Source organism: Vulpes lagopus, chromosome 15 (assembly GCF_018345385.1).
Source record: "Vulpes lagopus strain Blue_001 chromosome 15, ASM1834538v1, whole genome shotgun sequence".
Classification (NCBI taxonomy): domain Eukaryota; kingdom Metazoa; phylum Chordata; class Mammalia; order Carnivora; family Canidae; genus Vulpes; species Vulpes lagopus.
The window spans coordinates 21,452,925-21,473,761 of record NC_054838.1 but is presented as its reverse complement, the minus strand read 5'-3'; the positions used below and the strand labels follow the sequence as shown (position 1 = coordinate 21,473,761).

Sequence of the window (20,837 nt, the reverse complement as noted above, 5' to 3'; positions counted from 1 at the left end):
TTATTTTTTCAGTACCTTATCTGATCTTCTATTTCCCTTATTTCTTCTAACTGCCTTCTAACCTAAAGTTGATATTAGCTGGGTTTTTTAACACGATAATATATTTGTTTGTATGATTTTTGTTTGTTTGTTTATTTATTCACAAAGCATAATGATACTCCTATCTATTGGCTGGACTTTCACATCACACAGGGACCAATAAACGAGCCATGAAATCTGTAGGAGGAACTGTTTCCATAAATGTCAAACCTGGTCCTTTGCAATGGAACATTTTTACTACCTTCTCTCAGATGTGTTGGGTCTTCACCCCATAGACAAGAGGATTGAAGAAAGGTGGAACCAGTAGGTAAAGGTTGGACAGGGTGATATGTATGTATGATGGAATATAAGATCCAGATCTGTGAGTGAAAAAGGAAAAAAAAGCAAGCAGATAGAACTGGAAGAAGACACATATGTGGGGAATACATGTATTAAATGCTTTAAGACGTGCCTCTTTCTGAGGCAGGTGGAAGACCGTGATAAATATTTGTACATAGGAGAGGGCGATCAACATGAAGTCCAGGCCACCAACAATAAAAGCCCCAAGGAGACCATAGAATTTATTAATGTAAACGTCTTCAGTAGCATGCTTCACGACGGCCATGTGTTCACAGTATGTGTGGGATATTAACTCGGTTCGATAAAGTTTCAGACGACACTTTATGAGCAACAGACAGGGGATGACCAGAATGGCAGGCCGCAGTGTCACTGCAACTCCAATGTGAGTGACTAGTTGTCGAGTGAATATGGTAGCATGCCTCAGAGGGTAACAGATTGCTACATAGCGGTCCAGAGCCATAGCCAGCAGGACTCCTGATTCAATACCCTGAAATGTGTGGATGAGCCACATCTGAAAGAGGCAAACATCAAAAAAGATCTCTGGCAAGTGGAACCAAAAAATTCCAAGCATCTTGGGGACAATGATGGTGCTAAGTGCAATGTCTGTGGCTCCCAACATGGCCAGAAAGATATACATAGGCTCATGGAGACTGGGTTCAGATATGATGATGATCAATAGCAGAGAATTTCCCACCAAAGCAATGACGTACATAGCACAGAATGGAATCCCAATCCAACACTGTATACTTTCTAGACCAGGGATACCAATGAAGATCAGCACAGAGGGCATGAACATGGTGCCATTTGTAATAGGCATGGCAGTCCAGGGGTCTCTTTGTAAAAGAGGCTAGCTTTAGCAAAAATAATTCTGTGTATTCTAATATGTCCTATTTTTTATCCAGTCATAAATTACTGAATGAGAATAGGAGAACCAATTCAACAGCTTAGTTATCATTTTTTAAAGAGTTAGAAAAAATCAAGGGAAAGGTTAACAGTGTGTAGTTTACCAAAATCAGCCACCCACACTAAGTGATACCCACAACATGAAAACTGAGTATTTGGGCAGCATCCTTATGATGGGGCCACTGTAATCACGCTGCTTAGTGGGGTTCTTCTTCCTGCCCCATTCCATCTTCTCCCCCTTTTAACCTGGTCATGGAAATCAGAGAATAAAAAATTGGAATGATACTGTAAACAGAGAAACACCAAAATCCACTTTACCTTGAGCCTCATTTTTCTCTCATCTTTTGTCTCCTTTCTATCATGTATACAACCTAGATTAGAAATCTGGGTATTTCTATGGAATATACCAACTTTTCTTAGATAAAGTATCAATTGAAGATCCCATCATACATAAATATAATAACCATTCATGATCTTGAATTTCCTCCTCACCAAAGTTTTGCAAATATGACACTGCTGTGGAACCAGACTCCATCAAGAAAGACAATGGCAGCGGCATAATTTCTATGGCAATTCTGTTTCAGGACACAAATGCTCAATGAAAATAGTTTGGTGAAATAGGCACCTATAGTTCCTCACACTCTTTTTTGCACATATTATAGAGGAAGGACAGTTTGACAATATTAAATAAAATGAAAAGGGTTAAAGGGTACCTGGTGTAAAAGAGAAATCCTGGGTGTCTCACCAAGACAGAAGGAGGAAGCTGAAGTGACTGATGTAGGATAGGGTTAAGTGAATGAGATTGGGAGCCTAGTGTCAGCAGAGATGATGATCCTTGCATTGATATTGGGGGTACATACCAGTGAGGGCAAGTAAAAAGTTCTAGTTTTTATCTCCTACAGAAGCCGACATAAAAAGAAGATGAAGGAGTGGGTTTTTTTTTTCAAAATTAAGAGATTCCATGGAGAATAGTTAACAAACACATAGGTACATTCATGGGGAAGTGCCTGGGGAGGCACCAGAGATGGAAAGAGAAGTTGCCAAAACGATTCTCATTGCAATCTGCAGACTGTTACTGGGGACCCTTCACACTCTCCAGTAACTGCACTCCAGCAATGAAGTATAGTTCAGATGTGAGGCTCACTAGACTACACATTGATCATTTTTTTAAAGTGAGGACACAGAGGTTGCCTAAGTGATCAGTTGTTGAGATCTAAATGAAGCTGATCTGTGTATCTTTAAATGATTGTTTCCTGAAGCATTTTGAAACATTAGCCCATAAATTAAGTCATGACGTCCCAATCTTAATCTGAGCTTTTCCCTGGCCCCCAACAACCTAATGACTCCTCTAAAAATTAAAATTTGGAATTATGTGGATATTATTCCACTATATCACCCTCCCAAAGAAGAATTCTTTAGTAGGGAATCCTGGTAGATGACGTTATGTGTGCTTTTGCCTATTCATGCCTGTTTGTCTACTGTGCAATGCTCATTTTTAGAAAGACTTACCCTCGTGTGGAAGAAACAAACTTTCTGAAACCACCATCCCCCTTTTTGAATTACAGATCTTCAGTAAAAATATCATAAGATTCAAGTTACTCATGATCTGTTCTCCTTCAATTAAAACATATGCAATCCTACCCACCTTGGCCAGCAGCATGTTGCTAACTTTCTTAACCTCTCTATTTGTAACACAGATTTTCCAGTTTCTCATGAGTGCTTTTGAATCGTACTTTCTAAATCTCAAAGTGAGAGTCTACCAAAAATTTATTTGTACTCCTTAATGATTAGCAATTTTGCTATGGAGTCTATATTCATTGATTGTACTTTTTTATACTTCAACTTTTAGAATTTCAAGTTGAGCTAAACTGCTACTCACTTACTTAGTATCTAGAAGCAGCAGAGGTAAGTGGCTAGAACAGGAGAAGTTTCCTCATGATGGTCATACTTACTTAGTATCCAGAAGCAGCAGTGGGAGGTGACTGGATCAAGAGAAGGTTGATCTTTGCTTTTCCTAGGAGTGTATTATCTGGGTTTTCTAACATAATTTTCCCTTATGACCACACTTCAGAAGCTTCTTGCATATCGTGAGATTTTTATTTATTTATTTTTTTTTACTCCCTGTGGCAAAGAAGGAGGGTTAGAGCCACAGGAACAACCATCATTTCTCAGGACAACGTCTTACTCCATTTCCAGGAGACCTGCTATATCTAGGGCAGCCAGGAGCTGGTACTGTTGAAGCATCTTCTCTAATTCAAACAGTGTAGTGTGTTTCACACTACCACATATGTGATTCCTTGTTCTTACTTACTTATATGATGGATAAATGGAACACAAAATGGGGACTCCAAAGCTGGAACTCCAAGTCTTGTCTAAGTAAAGTGGCCAGCTTTATCCCAGGCTTTTTAAAGAAAGGAAATTGCTTTCACACAAATGGTAGCCTCTTCCTATTTATCCCACTTACTTAGTCTTGACCATCCCATGGAGATTCAGAGGATTTCCAGATGCAGTTCAGTGATCCCAGGGAGGCGCGTGTTATAGAGTTGTAGGAGGAAGTTTAGAAGTTGCAGGGAGTTATTGTATAGTAAGCCTCTTGTCCATCTGCCTGACTCCTGGGCTATACCATTTGCCCTTCTTTATCTTGAGACATTTTCTCCATGCTCTCATAGCAAGCCTTTTGGAGTAAGTTCCTCATTCCTTGCATCATACACAGGGCCTATGTCAATGTGACACATATCTCAACCCATTAGCCTATACATGTGTTTTCCTATTACCCTGGACTCGGCACCTAATTAACTGGAATACCCAGTTCAAGGGGACCCCCAAGCTGGGAGTGAAGAAGCTCTTCAATGACTGTACATGCAGCACGATTTTGGGGTAGGTCCTCTTTATACCTTCAAAAGTTGATATGTTCCTGAATCTGCAGCTTGGAATGATTTCACCTGGAAAGGGGACTAAGTGGCAACCAAAATACCAACAGATCCACGTAGGGACTGAATCAGTTGGACTCAGTTGCCTGCCTGGTCTTTGTTCATCAAGGAGGTCAGAAAAACCATCTCTAGGGAGAGTGGAAGTAGATTTCGATATAATAAAATGCAGGACTCTCAAGTCCTGATCAATACCAATTGCTAATTACCCTTCTTGGGACCATGTGCTACCTGGTGCAGACATTCCACTGACTACCTGAGAGAAACCAAATGCCAGAGGCAAAAGTATACTTTACATAATACTGTGAGGTCATTTGAGCAGCATGTGGTGGTTAAAAGCCAACTTTTGGAAGGAAACAGCTCTGCCCCTTCCTAGCCAGGACTCAAACTTGGGCTGTTTGTGCTTCTGGATACTTATTTTACCTCTTCAGAGCCTCATTGCCATCATCGGTAAGATAAGAATACAACAACACAAGCTCTTCATTGACTTCTGAAGTGACTGATGCAGCTCACTGCCACTCTCCCCTGCCAGACACATGCCAGTTGATGTTCCAGGGAGCTGAGCTGCTCTCCCCTCAGCCTTTCTCTCCTTTCCTCACCAGCTGAATTTGGAGCTGGTCAGCACTCAGCTGTTTTCCTCTAAATCTCAATTGATGCATGCTATGTTTGTTGTTATAATTAGATGTGTCAATTAAATGTTAGGTAAATAACAACAAAGAAAGTCAATCAATGTAACTAACATTGTAAACAAAAGGAAGGAAAAAAGCCATGATTTCAATTACTTCAGAGAAAGCATATGAAAATATTCAATATCCAATTAAAGTAAAAACCATCAGAAAACTAGGAGTAATAGGGAACTTCTTCAACTGCTGAAATATATCCATGCAAAATCTAGTGAATACTGTATTTAAAAGTGTAAAACTAAAATTTCTCCATAGATTGAGAGAGAGATGGCAGGATGCCCCTTTGTCAATACCTTTATTCAACAGTGTACACAGGTCCAGATTTAGCAATATTATCATATTGTATTAGTTTTGACTTCTTATTCAGAAATATCACACGGTTATATCCATTAATCATCCTTTTTGTATATAATCTCTAAAATTCATATGGTTGCCATTGTCTTCTCCTGGAAGGATAATGTCCTCATCAATTATTCAGTATGTAGTATGACTGCCACAACTTCCTGAAACACTTAATCCCCTAAACAGAATTAAAATGTGTCAATTCCATACTTATTATCTCACAAAAATCATGTTTTTCCTTCTCTAATATCCACCGATATGTTTCATTCCTTTTGTCATGGTATTTGCCATTTCTTACTTTGTATATATTTCATGTTCACATACATTTTATTAAACATCAAGAACAACAAGGCTCAAATTTATTTGCTTTATTCAACAAGATTTTTTTCCCCAAAAAAATATCCTCTACCACCTCTGCCTTTTGAATGCCTTTGTCCCTTCCATTTTCTGTAATGCTATGTTTTCTTGGGTGTTTTCTTCCTCTGACTATGTAGAAGTCCAAAATTTGAAAAGAAGCTATGTCTCTCTGTATACTCATTTCTTTTTGATAATCATCTTATTGTTTCACAGTCTGGAAAGTTGAATGAATAGAATTTAACCAGATATTTGTTGTTGGTGCATCCTGAAAGTGGTGGAAGGTAGGTGGGCAGAGGAACAACAAAGAGTGAAGGTCTGAAATCACTTCTTTAGAGTCAGTCTCTCATATGCCAGTTTTGTGTTTGGCTTATACTTTATTTCAGGGTCCCATCTCGGTTCATTCAAGTCATCATCTTTGTTTTTCTTGGCGGTATCAGAATAAACTCTCTTCTATGCAGATATTCTAGGTAATGATGTCACATATTACCTTAAGTCATCACATTGATCCCGTTTGAAAACCATTGATCAACAGTAGGAAAATGTTCAAATTGTTCATTATTCTTATTTTTGTTGAGATTCTCAGAAGCCTCAAGCATTGATTGCCCTATATATTTCTGATAACAAGTATAAATACAATAGAGGTCTCTTTTTAAAAGATTTTATTAATTTTCATGAGAGATACAAAGAGAGAGGCAGAGACAGGCAGAGAGAGAAGCAGGCTCCCTGCAGGGAGTCTGATATGGGACTCGATCCCAGGACCTGTGGTCATGACCTGAGCCAAGGCAGATGCTCAACCACTGAGGCACCCATGCATCCTTGACACAGTTCTTATATTCAAGATACATGCATTAGGCAATTACCTCATGCAGTAGTGGAAGTCCATTTTGTATGTTCATTTTTAGATCTTCCACCTTCAAATTTGTACAAAATTCGAATTAGGTAAAATCATTAATACTTGTGTCTATAGAAGGATTGTCTTTGTGAAAGTATTGATTATATTTTCATTTCTGAAGCATATTAGGGAGTGGAAGATGGCAACCAAAAAGGGTTATACAGTTTATGAATCAACTTTTATAAAATTCTTGAGACTAAAACCTGCTCTGTAATGACAGAAAGTAAATCAATGGTTGATGGGGCCCGCCCAGTGTGTAAGGAGGTTCAGTAGGATTCTGGCACAAAGAGCATGAGGAAATATTTGGCAGTGATGCTTAAGTGTATTATTAATTGTAGTGATGGATTCATAGGTGTGAATCAGTTATTATATGTGAATTTTACTTTGATAAACTGTGTTAAAAAAAGCATATTAGTGAATATGGTTACCTTTTCCATAAATCTTTTCAGTATACCTCTTCTTAGCAAATTCATCACCATTTATAGTCTATGTTTATAGATTTTTGGTGTTGCTAATATTTTTATCACTGGTTTTATATTTTTTAATTTTTTTCAGTATTGCAGAATATAATCAAACATAGGTGATTCCAAAGTTGTCAAAATAAAATACACAAGCAAATATTAAAAATGAGATATAGTCAGAACAATATAGCTCTGGGCTGGGTTACCAGTTTGAGAATATTGATGTATGACCTGGTCCCTGGAAGTTACCTGGAATTGTGCTGTTTTGTGTAATTTGGCTTCTATGTATGTCTAAGTTTTGCCAGAAGGGTACCTCTAGGTTTAAACAAATAGGGAAAAAACACAGAAATAACTGAAAAACCTTGAAATATCAGCATTCTTTTGTTCTAATATGAACAACAAACCAAATTTCTTAAGACATCTATGGTTATTGAACTCCTCATTCTATTATAAGCATATAAAATTAAATATCTTGGAACACAGATATTTTTGGTAGATATTAATATTTAACATATTAATGTTGCTCCTTTGAATCCTCTTAAAATGCCTATTGAAAGATTCAACAATAATCCAGATGGCTGCTTGGAGAAAAATATTTTCAGGACATGATCACAGATTTCTTTGGTCTTCACACCAGGACTATCAGGTTGAGCAAAGGAGGGACTAACAGGTAAAGGTTTGATAAGTGGATATGAACATAAGGTGGTATGTAAGAACCAATCCTATGTGTTAAGAAGGAGAAGAAGGCAAGGAGGTAGAACTGTAAGAAGACACAGATGTGGGCAATGCAGGTATTAAAGGCCTTGAATCGTGCCTCCTTCTGAGGCAATTGAAGCACAGTGATAAAGATCTGAACATAAGACAAGGTGATGAAGATTGTGTAAAACCCCAAGATACTGAAGGCAACAAAAAGACCACATATCTTGTTGACCCGGACAGATCTCTTCAGTGGCCAGCTTCACAATGGCCATGTGCTCACAATAAGTATGGGAGATGACTGTAGTTCGATAGAATTTAAGATGACATTTGAGGAGTCCTAGGCATGGTGCTACTGGAATGGCAGCCCTGGGATGCCTGGGTGGGTGGTTAAGGATCTACCTTCTGTTCAGGTCATGATCTGGTGTCCTGGGATTGAATCCTGCATAAGGCTTCCCTCAGGGAGCCTGTTTCTCCCTCTGCCTATGTCTCTACCTCTCTCTGTGTGTCCCTCATGAATAAATAAACAAAATCTTTTTAAAAAATAAGAATGGCAATCCTGAGTGTCACCCCAACTCCAGTGTGAGTCAAGAGTTGTTGGGAGGGGCAGCCCAGATGGCTTAGTGGTTTAGTGCCGCCTTCAGCCCAGGGCCTGATCCTGGAGACCTGGGATCAATTTCCATGTCAGGCTCCCTATATGGGTCTGCTTCTCCCTCTGCCTGTGTCTCTGCCTCTCTCTCTCTCTCTCTCTTTGTCTCTCATGAATAAATAAATAAAATATTTTTAAAAAGAGTTGTTGGGAGAAGACGGTGGTGCGTCTCAAGAGGTCACAGATGGTCACATAACAATCTAGGGCCATTGCCAGTAGGATGCCTGATTCAATTGCCTGGAATGAGTGAATAAGCCACATTTGTAGAAGGCAGGCTGCAAAGGAAATCTCTACCAAATGAAACCAGAAGATGTCTTATGTTTATGTGTATATATATGTGCATATATATATATGTATATATACATATATATATACACACACATTATATATATACACATTATTTGTCTTTGTCTTTGACTAATATTACAGCATAATGTTCTCAAATTTCATTACTATTATGACAAATAAGAGGATTTCCTTCTTTCTCATGGCTTAATAAATTAATAATCAGACAAATGTAAGTCAAAACCTCAATGAGATATCACCTCACTCTTGTAAGAAGGCCTATCCTCATATAAGGGAAAAGATAATATGTATTTAGGGAATTTAGTGAAAAAGGAACCACTGCTCATAATTGGTGGGAATGCAGCCCCTTTGGAAAGGAATATAAGGTTCAATGAAAATTTTGAAAAAATGATCTACATATAATCTAGCAATTCCTCTTCTGGGTATATAGCCAAAGGACAGGAAAATAGAAATTGAAGAAATATTTGCAATACTCTGTTTAATGCAGCATTATTCACAGTAGCCAAGACATGGAAACAACTTTATTGTCCATCAGCATACAAATGGATAAGGGAGATGTGACATATATATGCAATGGAATATTAACCATCTTATTATTTTCTTTGAATGACTCCTTTCAAATTTTCTCTTTTCACAAAGTCATTATAAGAACAACCATCAGGTTCTATGCTTCTAGATGCCTTAATCATCAAAGACAAAAATTAAGCAGATGAGATTGCTTCTTTTTTAGTCTTTGACTAGTGGACCAAAGAGTGCTTTTTATCTCATGTTTGCTCCTCATCGCCTGTGCTTATTTTGGCGACTGTGAAGAATGCTTATTAGATACAAAGCATGCACATTTCAAAAACTGGATTAGAATGGGATGACATAAAGCAACCAGAGTCGTGGTAGACAATTCTGCTGTTCATAATTCGAAGACAATTTGAACAGAATATTTTTCAGTTTTGCAGCTCACAAGCTTAACTTCTCAGAATAGTGTCTTCATAGCCTGATCTCTCTCCCATAGACTCAGAATGTTTCCAACCTAATTTGTCAAAATTTCCATATTTTTCCAAAATGTGCAAGTTTTCCAACTTATTCTCTCAGAAAATAAGTTAATCGTGACTGTTTTCTTTGGCAGTCCCTGTCAGATCTTGTTCTTACTATGACCTGCTATTTGCACATCTCTTGTATTTAATCCCAAGTGCCAGTCTGTGTCCTCTGCTCTTCTCTCTTTCTATTAATAACCATTTTTACCTTCCTAATCCTCAAAAAACATTGATTCTTCAGTATTTTATATAACATAGATTATCTATAAACTTAGATTACCTCTAACCATGTAAGATTACCTAGTATGCACCTCAGATCAACTGCAGGAGCATTTATTGCCTCCTTTTCTTTAAAAGTATTCAACTCTAAGAAAGGATTTCCTTTCTGAGACTCTTTGTTCTTGAACTCTTCCTTTTAACAAATATACAGTATGCCAAACTAGATCTTCCTCAAATCTTCCTAAAATAACATTACTACCCCAAAATCAGAAATTTATATCCTGATGATTTTATTCAATTCACAATAATTAAGAATTCACTGTATTCCAAGTATTTTGGAGTAATTTGAGAATAAGTAAAATATATTTATTCAATAACTAATTGTGCTCAGTGATTGAATTTCAAAGCTAATATCCACCATTTCTTAAATATGTACTATATGATTCGCCTTCCTATTTTCACATAGTTTTGCATATTTTATCTTGTTAACTTATGATATTGACATTATTACCGTATATTATATTAATGAATAATTAACTTGTAAGTAAATCTACTAGGATCCAAATTCCATGGTATACTGACCCAGAAAGAACAAAAGTTAATTTGTATATTCTGAGATTTTATAATTATACTTCAGTAAGGACATGGGATATATATCAATGTGTAACCACATGAAATGGGGTTGTGTAAAAACACACAACAAATTTTAATCGGTTGAGCCTGTTGAGATTGTGATGGAAACAACTCACATAATCCTTTCTTATTTTACTAAAGGGACGTAACATATACATTACACATATTCTTATTATATGCTACATGTCTGATATAAAACCACATTAGTTATGCCATACATCAGTATAATAGATAGCATTAAGTTTTTGGCTCAAAATTGTGTGCTACTATCTTTATCAGGAATATCCCTGGGATATTTATCCCTTGGGAGATTTATCATGGCCATGTGGGTCACTATTGTCTTAGAGAATCTTTACAGGATAATGTGCAAACTGAAATTCAACAGCAGTATATATCATGAGCAATCAGAAGGAAAGCAAAAAAAAAAAAAGAGGAAGGAAGAAAGTAAACAAAGGAGCAGGTAAATGAAATTGAAAAACATGCCTTCAATCTAAGAGGCCAAAAATTGTATGAAGAAAGCAGTTAGTTTTCTTCCTGATAGCTTTACATTTCTAACTTCATGAGATCTCAACAACTGGCATTTATTAGCCAGATAAATGTTGTGTTCTGTGGTAACTCTGTATACTGTAGGGGGCTTAGCAGTATCCCCACTCCTACTCATTATGCCAATTGTTCTCTCTTATCATGAAAATCAAAAATGTTTCAAGCATTGCCAAATGTCACCTGCATGTGTGGGGAGGGACACAACATACCTGGTTACTACTTATTGTTCTAGAGTCTTTCATTGAAGAAAAAGAGTCCTTAATTAAATGAAAATTAACGTTTTGGAGCTTTAATCAAAATAGGCAGAATAAATCTGACTAGGCAGGGGAATCATTCTTTAATAGGCCTTCACCAGATAAAGGAGAAGGAAGAGCATTCCCGGAGGAAATACGTTGAACAAAATCGAAGAAGCATGAAATGTACAGTGGGATCACAAATCAATAAGTAATTTTCACATATGAATGATGCATAAACAGAGATGATGGTTGTTGGGGCTAAGCAAAAGGGAGGAATAACAAATGTGAAGTTACAATTTTATTAAGCAAAATAATTTCAAAACCTTAGATGGAATAACAAGTTTGGTTTTTGTTTGCCTTCAAAAATCCATTCTGTTGGCATAATGATAAATGGCTTACAATGATAAGATCTGGCATAGGGAAATGAAGTTAGAGGAATACTTGTGATAGTCCAGATGGGATAGGATGAAGTGATCTGGCTTCATTGGAAGACTAACATGGGAACAATGTCTGTGCTGCTCACTGACTTGATGGATGGAAATCATGGGAGGTGAGACTAAGATGCCTTTGGGTTGAGAGTAACGGCACTAGATCACAAGGACAAGCTTGAAACAACTGTGTGTGTACAGATATATACATGTTTAGAAGAGAAAGGAGACATATCTTAAACCTTGAAATGTGTGGGCCAGGTAAACAATCAGGGGTTCTCATTTTCAGCATCAACACTGAACTCTTAGCGTTACTTACAACCCATTTCTGACTCAGCCTGATTCCCCAAACCTAAAAGAATGAAGGGATTGAGGTCTAAAGCTACTCTCCCTACAATATCAGGAAATCTTACCCTATGCAACGTTTGTGACATTCATCCTTTGATCTCTGTCTCAAGCCCCCAGGGGTAGATTCTCAGAAACAAAATTCTTACACATTTATTAACCCATATTCTTCTCTAAGGTCTTCCTCTTCTCAGGCCTACTTTATAATCTGTCACCGATTGTGTGATTCAGTGATTCAGAAATATTCTGAAGAGCAACACGAAACAGAATCTTCATGTTTGAACAAACAGCTACTGCAAGATTCCGTGGCTTTTTTTTTTTTTTTTAAGATCCTGGCATCTTCTTAGCTCATAAGGGTGTTGTGTTCTCTTTGAAACCAGTCCTCCATTTCCCACACTCAGTACAGAATCTAAGGCCCAAAGACTTACCTGGAATCCTCCATGATAACATACATAGAGGCCACAGGGTGAAACTCTTTTGGTGTTTCATATAGTGAGGATGGCTGTTTTGTACTATACGAGCCACCTGGGGGACTACTTTGCACTAATCACTGGTGAGCTATAAATCAGCTTCAGACAAAGGAGAAAAACAGGTACAATATGATTCAAACCCTAGGAGAACTTGTCTCATAGCAGATCTGCATCTAATAAAAACTCTCCAATCCTGCTGTCCTTGGGAGGACTGGGAACCAAAACAACTGTCCTTTCAGAAGCTTTTAAGAGAAAATAGTACCCCAAGATAGTACAGTCAATGACACTTATATACTAATTAATGAGCCAAATGAAGGGAAATGAAAACATCTCAAGGTATTCAGAGTAATCAATGTAGACATGATGACAGAGAACTAAATGGAATATTTCTATGTGATACAGAAATTGTTCTATTTGTCTAGAATTATCATGAAATGATGTTATGTGTTTTCAGATTTTACTGCAAGTCGCCATATATATATCAACTTCCCAACTATGAATTATTTTTATGGCTGGTATTTACTTAGTTGACAAAAAAAAAGAGGGGGGCTCAGGGGGAGTTTGTGACTTAACAGGATTTTAAGCTTTGGGATCAAGAAGAGGAAAGGAAATGATTCTGAATCTGTGTGGTACAAAAAAATATCTAACAAGGCTGTGTTACATGCATCTATGTGACAGACATGATAGCCTCACTTAGAGTTACATGGTTTTCTCCTGTGTCATTGATTGCATCTGGCCGCATTTAGCAGACATGTTCTTTTTTGTACTGAGAGACTCTCTGACTCCCATCTTGTCATTAAATTGCCATAAAGTTATCTTCATCCTGTAATATGGCTACTTCATGGGCTGGGTTACCTCACAGGGGCTTAGGGGAGCTGGTTGTGTGCATTTCTTCCCAGCTCTGCACTCAGTGACATGGTAGATTCAAACCAACCATAGTAGAAATAGGTACACCAGAAAACAACGTATATCAGAATGCCAGCCAGCCAACAGAATAGCATCTGATGAATTCAAAATAAAATAAAATATCTTCAGAGAAAACAAAAGAATAGTTTGCAGATAGAATATGATATAGGCTTCTATGAGGCCAGCAGGTTCTGAAATTCATACACTACTCTCTCTATAGAGAATTGGAGTATTAGAAGCATGTTGAATGACCCACAAGATATTTTTGGGAAATGCAAAACTGTTTGAACCTCACAGAATATTAATGATATTGAATGTTGAAGAAAAAAATTACTCTTAGATAATGCTTAGTTAAACGCCATTAGTGCTGGCAGGCACCTGGGTGGCTCAGTGGCTGAGCATCTGCCTTTGGCTAAGATCATGAACTCAGCATCTGGGTAGCAAAAGTGTTCTGGAATTAGAGAAGAGAAAGTAACATAAATTTCTGAAAATACAAAAACTAGTGTTTGTACATGTGAAGGGGTGAATTTTATAGCAGGGAGACTGCTTCTCCCTCTGGCTAAGTCTCTGCTTCTCTCTTTCTCTCTATGTCTCTCATGAATAAATAAATAAAATCTAAAAAAAAACATTAGTGCTAAGGTGAATAAGAGGTTTTAGTAGCAATATGACTCCTTTGGTGACAAATACAGTTCCTTACAGCTCCTTATATCAATAGGAATAATTATCTTACTGTAATGTAATAGGACATATAGGGTGCAAGTGTATTCAGTGGCTCTTCATTCTACACGTGTTCTAGAGAAAACGAGAAACAAAAGTTTAATTTTTATTACAACAGTGTTAAGAATGGAGTTGCATGGCTTTTACTGCCATGGTTGAGAAAGTTTATCAAGTGAGAAGATACCAAGTTTACATGAATTATGGGAAACACCAAATAGTGGGAACTGGCCATGCCTATACTATTTGTGGAACTGTCTGATGTAAAATGATAGTCCTTACCATGCAGAGAGGAGGGGATCATGGAAAAGCTTATTTATCAGATTTTAAACACACAAAGAAGAAATAAATACAAATCAGCAGGTGACTAAAGGAATCAATGAAGCCCTTCAAGGGAAAGATATGCAAGCAGAAAAAGCAACAGTTATTGGACTCTTTGTGAATACTAGTTATAAAAAGAATCATATTTCACCAAGCTGACTGTCAAAGCTTAAAAATCTCAATCATAACCAGTGTTTGAGGATTAAGAGATACAAGTGCTATTAGTCATTGTTGCACTTGATGCAATCCAGTTTGAAGTTTCTAGAAATCATTAAAATGACCCTCTACAAAATGTATTTTTCTTTTTCAGGCAATTTCCTGTCCAAGAATGTTCTCTATAATCATCCTGGAGAATGTGTGGGAGGATAGAGGGTATTGGTTATCCTCTGTCCTTATAATGACCCATTTATTCTTTTTTCCCTTTTCAGGTTTCAGTTTGGATCTGGTCCTGATGATTTGGAGGCCACAATACTAGGATAATCTGGACTCTAGACTAGATACTTTATGGCATATTGACAGTTGAGGATGGTGTAAAAGGTTTCCAGTTTCATCTTCTGTCTCCCCATTCGTTTCCTATTCTGTCTAGTTTTAGAATCACCGTCAGGACCAGTCCTTGTTAGATATATTTCAAACTTCTCCAAATAAACTTGGAATTACAGTGGACCACCCTAAGCTGGCCTGCTGTCTGTTTTTGTTTAGCCCACTAGCTCAGGAGAGTTACAAGATGAACTCCTGCACTCAAGGTGGTGATAGGGAAAGTCTGACTTTCAGCCCCACATAAGCAGAAGGTTCTCCACCAGAAAAATGAATTCCATTCTTCTACTTTAGACTGAATTATAGAAAATCTACACAATCTTGATTATTATTTCTCATATTAGACTTTGGATCTCGTTCAACTTCTGTGTGTAAACATGTTTTATCTCTTGGTATCTCTTGGTAAAAACCTATGTAATACTCTTCAATTGCCTCTTTGCCCACAAAGCCTAAGCTACGTATTTGTTCCTTTTCATAGAATGTTGTTGAACCCTGCTAATACATTAAGAAATCACTTCTGATGCCATCTCAGTTTTATTCCTAAAGAAGTTATGCTAAGAACAACACCCCTCTATTGGTAATCCATGCTAATCATATCATATGTTAATTATACAAGAAAGATTGATATTGAGAACATTTTCAATGTTGCCACAAGAAATCCCCTAGATTTACAAATAGTCATTCATCCTCATCAATCATTAATAGGTGATGAGCCTGAATCCTTTTTTTTTTTTTAAGATTTTACTTATTTATTTATGAGAGACACAGTGAGAGGAAGGCAGAGACATAGGCAGAGGGAGAAGCAGGCTCCATGCAGGGAGCCTGATGTGGGACTTGACCCAGGTCTTCAGGATCACACCCTGGGGCTGAAGATACGTGCCAAACCACAGAGCCACCCAGGCATCCTCAGCCTGATTGCTTTGCTTTAAACAAACCAGAGTATCCTCCATCTTGGTGACATGCAGTCTATTTTATAGATGTATTTATTTTAAATGAAATCATAGACATCTGCCCACATGTGCATGTTTTCCACAATTGTTCAGTAAAATGGTCTATGATCTGAAGTTTTCAGGAATTGTCCCCTAGTCTTAAGCTCTGAAATCATAATCTTAGATGACTACTCCATCTTTTCATTAAATTAATAGCCTTGCCTGATTATAAAGCGTGATGTCTATATCCACTGAGAAGATACACTATTGCATGCTCCATAGGTACATACATGTTTACACATGCACACAAAATACATGTGTTTCCCTTATAGAGAAACCTGTAATGCCACATAATGACTTTCAAAATAAAGTTCAACTTCTTTGCAGAGTGTCTGTGGTGGCCATTATTGTAGGTTGTTTTTTGTTTAATTTTTAAAAATTTTTATTTTTTAATTTTCTTTCTAAAATTTATTTTAATTTTTAAATTGGAGTTCAATTTTCCAACATATATCATATCACCCAGTGCTCATCCCTGACGGGGATTCTAAGTTTTTTAATAGAAATAGAGATGACACCCGTGTTACCTTATTTCCAGGGGTAAAGCATAGTGATTCAGCAAATCTATACTTTATGGTGTGCTCACAGCAAATGCAGCTACCATCTGTAACCATGTAGTGCTACTAGAATACCCTTGACTCTATTATCTATGCTGTGCTTTTTATCCCCATGACTTATTCCTATCACAAGTATGTTCTGTATCTCCTGCTCTCCTTTGGCCAATTTGCCCTCCAGGGTGATTCTTGATATCCACAATATGTTCATCTCTCCAAATCATATCTTACTTTGGGAAAACATCTGTGCAGTTACATTAAGCACATTCTCTAGTTCATGTCTCTTGTATCATCTACCTGGCATGGTGTGTCCTTCCTTACTGGGCCAATCTTCCATTATTCCTCAGCAATCAGGCTTCCTAACTGAAAACCAAAGAACAGGATTTTAACTCTCCTGTCTGCTGCTTTCAGTTGGATTTCAATGTTCCCTTACCTAACAGTCAGTGCATATACGACTACAACGTCTTACTCCTTTCCCTCTCTGTTTCTCTCTCCTTCCCTCCCAGAAATATAAGGAAACAGGTGGATGAAACTTAAGTGATGTGTTAAATTTACCACCCTGCCCCTTATTCCCTACTACAATATTTAATATATGATGCTGTAATAACACTTGCTTGATGGAGTAATAATTAAATACCTGGAGGATGCAAGAGAAAAAGTATGGGTGTGTAACATGGAGCACTTGAATTCTCATGATTTTTCCATCTCAAAAATCCTGAATAACTCTGGAGATTGTACTGAAATTTTTATATTATGATCTCTTCATATCTATAAAGGTTTGGTTCTGTTTATATGTTTGTCTCTTTGTTTATTTTGACACACATGCTTAAAATTTTTAGATGACTAGAAAGTTCAAGACACACCAACACCTTGTTCTTATGGAGTACTTGGACACTCTAGAACAAGGGATTTGGGTGCCTTTAAATTGAGTGATAGATGCATATTTGTGAATCCTTCTGGAGAAGAATCCAGAGAAAAGAAAGCTGCACCTGGGACTGAAAAAGAGGAGAGAATAGGAAACATTATACCTTCAGTATTTTGTTCTTTGTGTTTCTTCCTTCTCATTCCCCCGTTGCATCCAAAAGCCCACTGCCTGATAGTTGCCATGGGGTATGATGATGCAAAAACCATAGAATGCACACAAATTGCACAAAACAATATGCAACACTGAAGAGTCTCGAGTAATGTGGATTGTGAACTATTATATGCAGTTTTGAGAGATTGTTACTATTTCAGAAAAGGGAAGGCTGAAGTGTTAATCGCTGTGGATTTTAGGAACAGAACATCTTTACCACATGAATGCGGATCTGCCTGGTCTTGGCACCATAGACATGTGGATTAAGAAATGGGGGGACCAGCAAGTAGAGGCTAGAAAAGAGGATATGGATATAAGGAGGGACATGAGCACCAAACCTACATGTGAAGAAGGAGAAGAAGGCAAGGAGGTAGAACTGGAGGAAGACACAGATGTGGGCGATGCAGGTATTGAATGCTTTCAAGCGGGCCTCCTTCTGGGGCAAACGAAAAACCGTGAAAAAGGTCTGTATGTAGGACAAAGTGATGAAGGTGAGGTCGAACCCTGCAACAGCGAATGCCACAAACAAGCCATAGATTTTGTTGACCCGCACATTTTCTGCAGCCAGTTTCACAATGGCCATATGCTCACAGTAGGAGTGGGAGATGGTGGTTGTATGATAAAATTGAAACTTGCACTTTATCAGTACTAGGCCTGGGGCCACTAGAATGGCAGCCCTGAGTATTATAATAGCCCCTATTTGGGCCACCAGCTGATGGGTGAAGATGCCACTGTGTCTGAGTGGATAACAGATGGCCACATAACAGTCCAGGGCCATGGCCAGGAGGATGCCTGACTCTATCCCCTGAAATATATGGATGAGCCCCATTTGAAGCAAACAGAAATCAAAGTAAATCTGTGGCAAATGAAACCAGAATATGCCAAGTATCTTGGGCATAATGGTGGTAGCAAGTGCAATATCTGTGACTCCTAGCAAGCCTACAAAAATATACATGGGCTCGTGAAGTCTGCGCTCTGATTTGATGATGAACAGAAGCAAGGAATTTCCAATCATAGCAATGAGATACATGGCACAGAATGGAATCCCAATCCAGCTCTGCACAGACTCTAGGTCTGGGATCCCTGTTAATGTCAACACAGAAGGCGTGAAGATTGTAATGTTGGAGATGGACATAATGTCTTTGGGTCTCCAGATAGAAATGAAAGAAGTGTCTCAGTCAATGGTACTCTTCTTTTCTACTCCTGTGTTTATCCAAAGCCATTATAGTGAATATCTCTGATTTTGGTGGCTGAACTCTAAAATTATATACCCATATCATTTATATTATTGAAGGAAAAATATCCATAGCTAAACATCACTGTTTCCCTGAATGACATTCAGTAGTGTACCATGGTAGGCCAAGTGTTTTAGAACCGCCAAATCACATGGGGTCAGGAGTAAATTGCTGTCCTTTTTATTATGTCCTTCCGGATCCGTAGACAAAATAGTTATGCTTCTTTACTTTTGTTTGGAAAAGGCATTGATTTAGAGTTTGATGAATTTCTCTATATCCCACTTTCCAGCTACTCTGTAGTATGTTAATCTCCACTGTGTCTTGGTCAGGCAGGAATTGATACTTTAGACAAGCAAATCCTCCTTTGATCAGTTCATTAGTGGAAAAACTCTCCATGAAAGGGAAGAGAGGAACAGCTGACACTCAAGAGCACAATATATTTAGATATTTTAATCTATTCATATTATTTGTAGCTATGTAATATTGGATGGCTTTTCAAAAGAAAGTAAAGAAGAACTTTGGAAAATATCATCCAAATCCATGCACTTTTGATGAGTCTGGGTTAAAATTTCATGCCATTATTTACATTTTTAGTATGACTACATTTTATTTTTCCTCTGTTTAGAGCTACCATTGGCATGAGATTTGACCAAATTAGGTTCATTTTTAATGAAATACAGATCATTTGAACTCTTGAAACATTTTTTGAGCTCAATCATAAGAAATGAATGGAAAATAAAGGGGTGAAAGATAAGTTCCCCATCAGGATTCAAATATAGAAGAACAAGTGCAAGGCAGAGGTTGGACTTGGGATAGTGGAAAGATTCAGGAGAAGCCTATAGAGTAACTAGTGAAAATTTAATCATTGTGATTGATGACTGAATTTTCTGAAAACTGGGCTTTTAGTCCTTAAATGAGAGTTCTTCTCTGATAAAGATCATTGTTTTTAAAAATTACATATCTAGGGACACATGCGTAGTTTGGTCAGGTAAGTGTCTGCCTTTGGCTAGGGTCATGATTTCTAGTTCCTGAGATCAAGCCCAGTGTCAGGCTCCCTGGCCAGCCGGGAGCCTGCTTCTCCCTCTGCCTCTCTCCTCGCAGCTTGTACTCTCTATCAATCTTTCTCTCAAATAAATAATCTTTAAAAATTGCAAATCTAAAGATTATTTATTTGAGAGAAAGATTGATAGAGAGTACAAGCTGCGAGGAGAGAGGCAGAGGGAGAAGCAGGCTCCCGGCTGGCCAGGGAGCCTGACACTGGGCTTGATCTCAGGAACTAGAAATCATGACCCTAGCCAAAGGCAGACACTTACCTGACCAAACTACGCATGTGTCCCTATTATGCTGAGTGAAATAAGTCAATCGGAGAAGGACAAACAGTGTATGTTCTCATTCATTTGGGGAATATGAATAATAGTGAAAGGGAATATAAAGGAAGGGAAAAGAAATGTTGGGAAATATCAGGAAGGGAGACAGAACATAAAGACTCCTAACTCGGGGAAACGAACTAGGGGTGGTGGAAGGGGAGGAGGGCGGGTGTTGGAGGGGAATGGGTGACGGGCACTGAGGTGGACACTTGACGGGATGAGCACTGGGTGTTTTTCTGTATGTTGGTAAATTAAACACCAATAAAAGTTAATTAAAAAAAAATTGCAAATCTAAAATCATGAAATTCTCGTTATACAATAGAAAAACATTTGATATCCTGTAAAATACAAGGTTCAGGATATCATTCTTTCCTAGACTCTCCAACACTGTTGACTTATGTCAGCAAGCTCATGATCAAAAAACCACATAACCAATGTCACCAAATATGCTAGTGGTTCATAACAGCTGTGATTTATGCAGCTAAAATTCTAGTGAAAGATCAAGTCAGAGGGATCATTGATGAAGAAAGGCTGCAACAGCAAACGTGTATTTAGAATAAACTAGTAAGTCAGCTAAGTCCTTAATTTCAACAGCTTTGCTCTCCAGTCCCTCATTCTATATATTCACGGATTGTTTCTCATAGGGTTG

General features: G+C 37.8%; 2 protein-coding genes and 1 pseudogene across 2 annotated transcripts; all 3 read right to left on the bottom strand.

The window, feature by feature from the left end:
* Positions 1-286: 286 nt before the first annotated feature.
* On the bottom strand, positions 287-1,195 carry LOC121476635 (olfactory receptor 52A5-like). The gene has a single exon (XM_041730756.1). It carries the CDS (start codon positions 1,193-1,195, stop codon positions 287-289), a length of 909 nt encoding a protein of 302 aa, XP_041586690.1.
* Positions 1,196-7,449: 6,254 nt separating this feature from the next.
* LOC121476136 lies at positions 7,450-12,302 on the bottom strand (annotated as a pseudogene).
* A 5,480-nt stretch (positions 12,303-17,782) lies between these two features.
* On the bottom strand, positions 17,783-18,721 carry LOC121476646 (olfactory receptor 52A1-like). Its single transcript, XM_041730767.1, has one exon. The coding sequence runs from the start codon at positions 18,719-18,721 to the stop codon at positions 17,783-17,785; it is 939 nt and encodes a 312-aa protein (XP_041586701.1).
* Between the last annotated feature and the right edge of the window lie 2,116 nt (positions 18,722-20,837).

Coding starts and splice junctions, on each gene's coding strand:
- LOC121476646 (XM_041730767.1), bottom strand. CDS start 18,721: ATGTCCATCTCCAACATTACAATCTTCACGCCTTCTGTGTTGACATTA.
- LOC121476635 (XM_041730756.1), bottom strand. CDS start 1,195: ATGCCTATTACAAATGGCACCATGTTCATGCCCTCTGTGCTGATCTTC.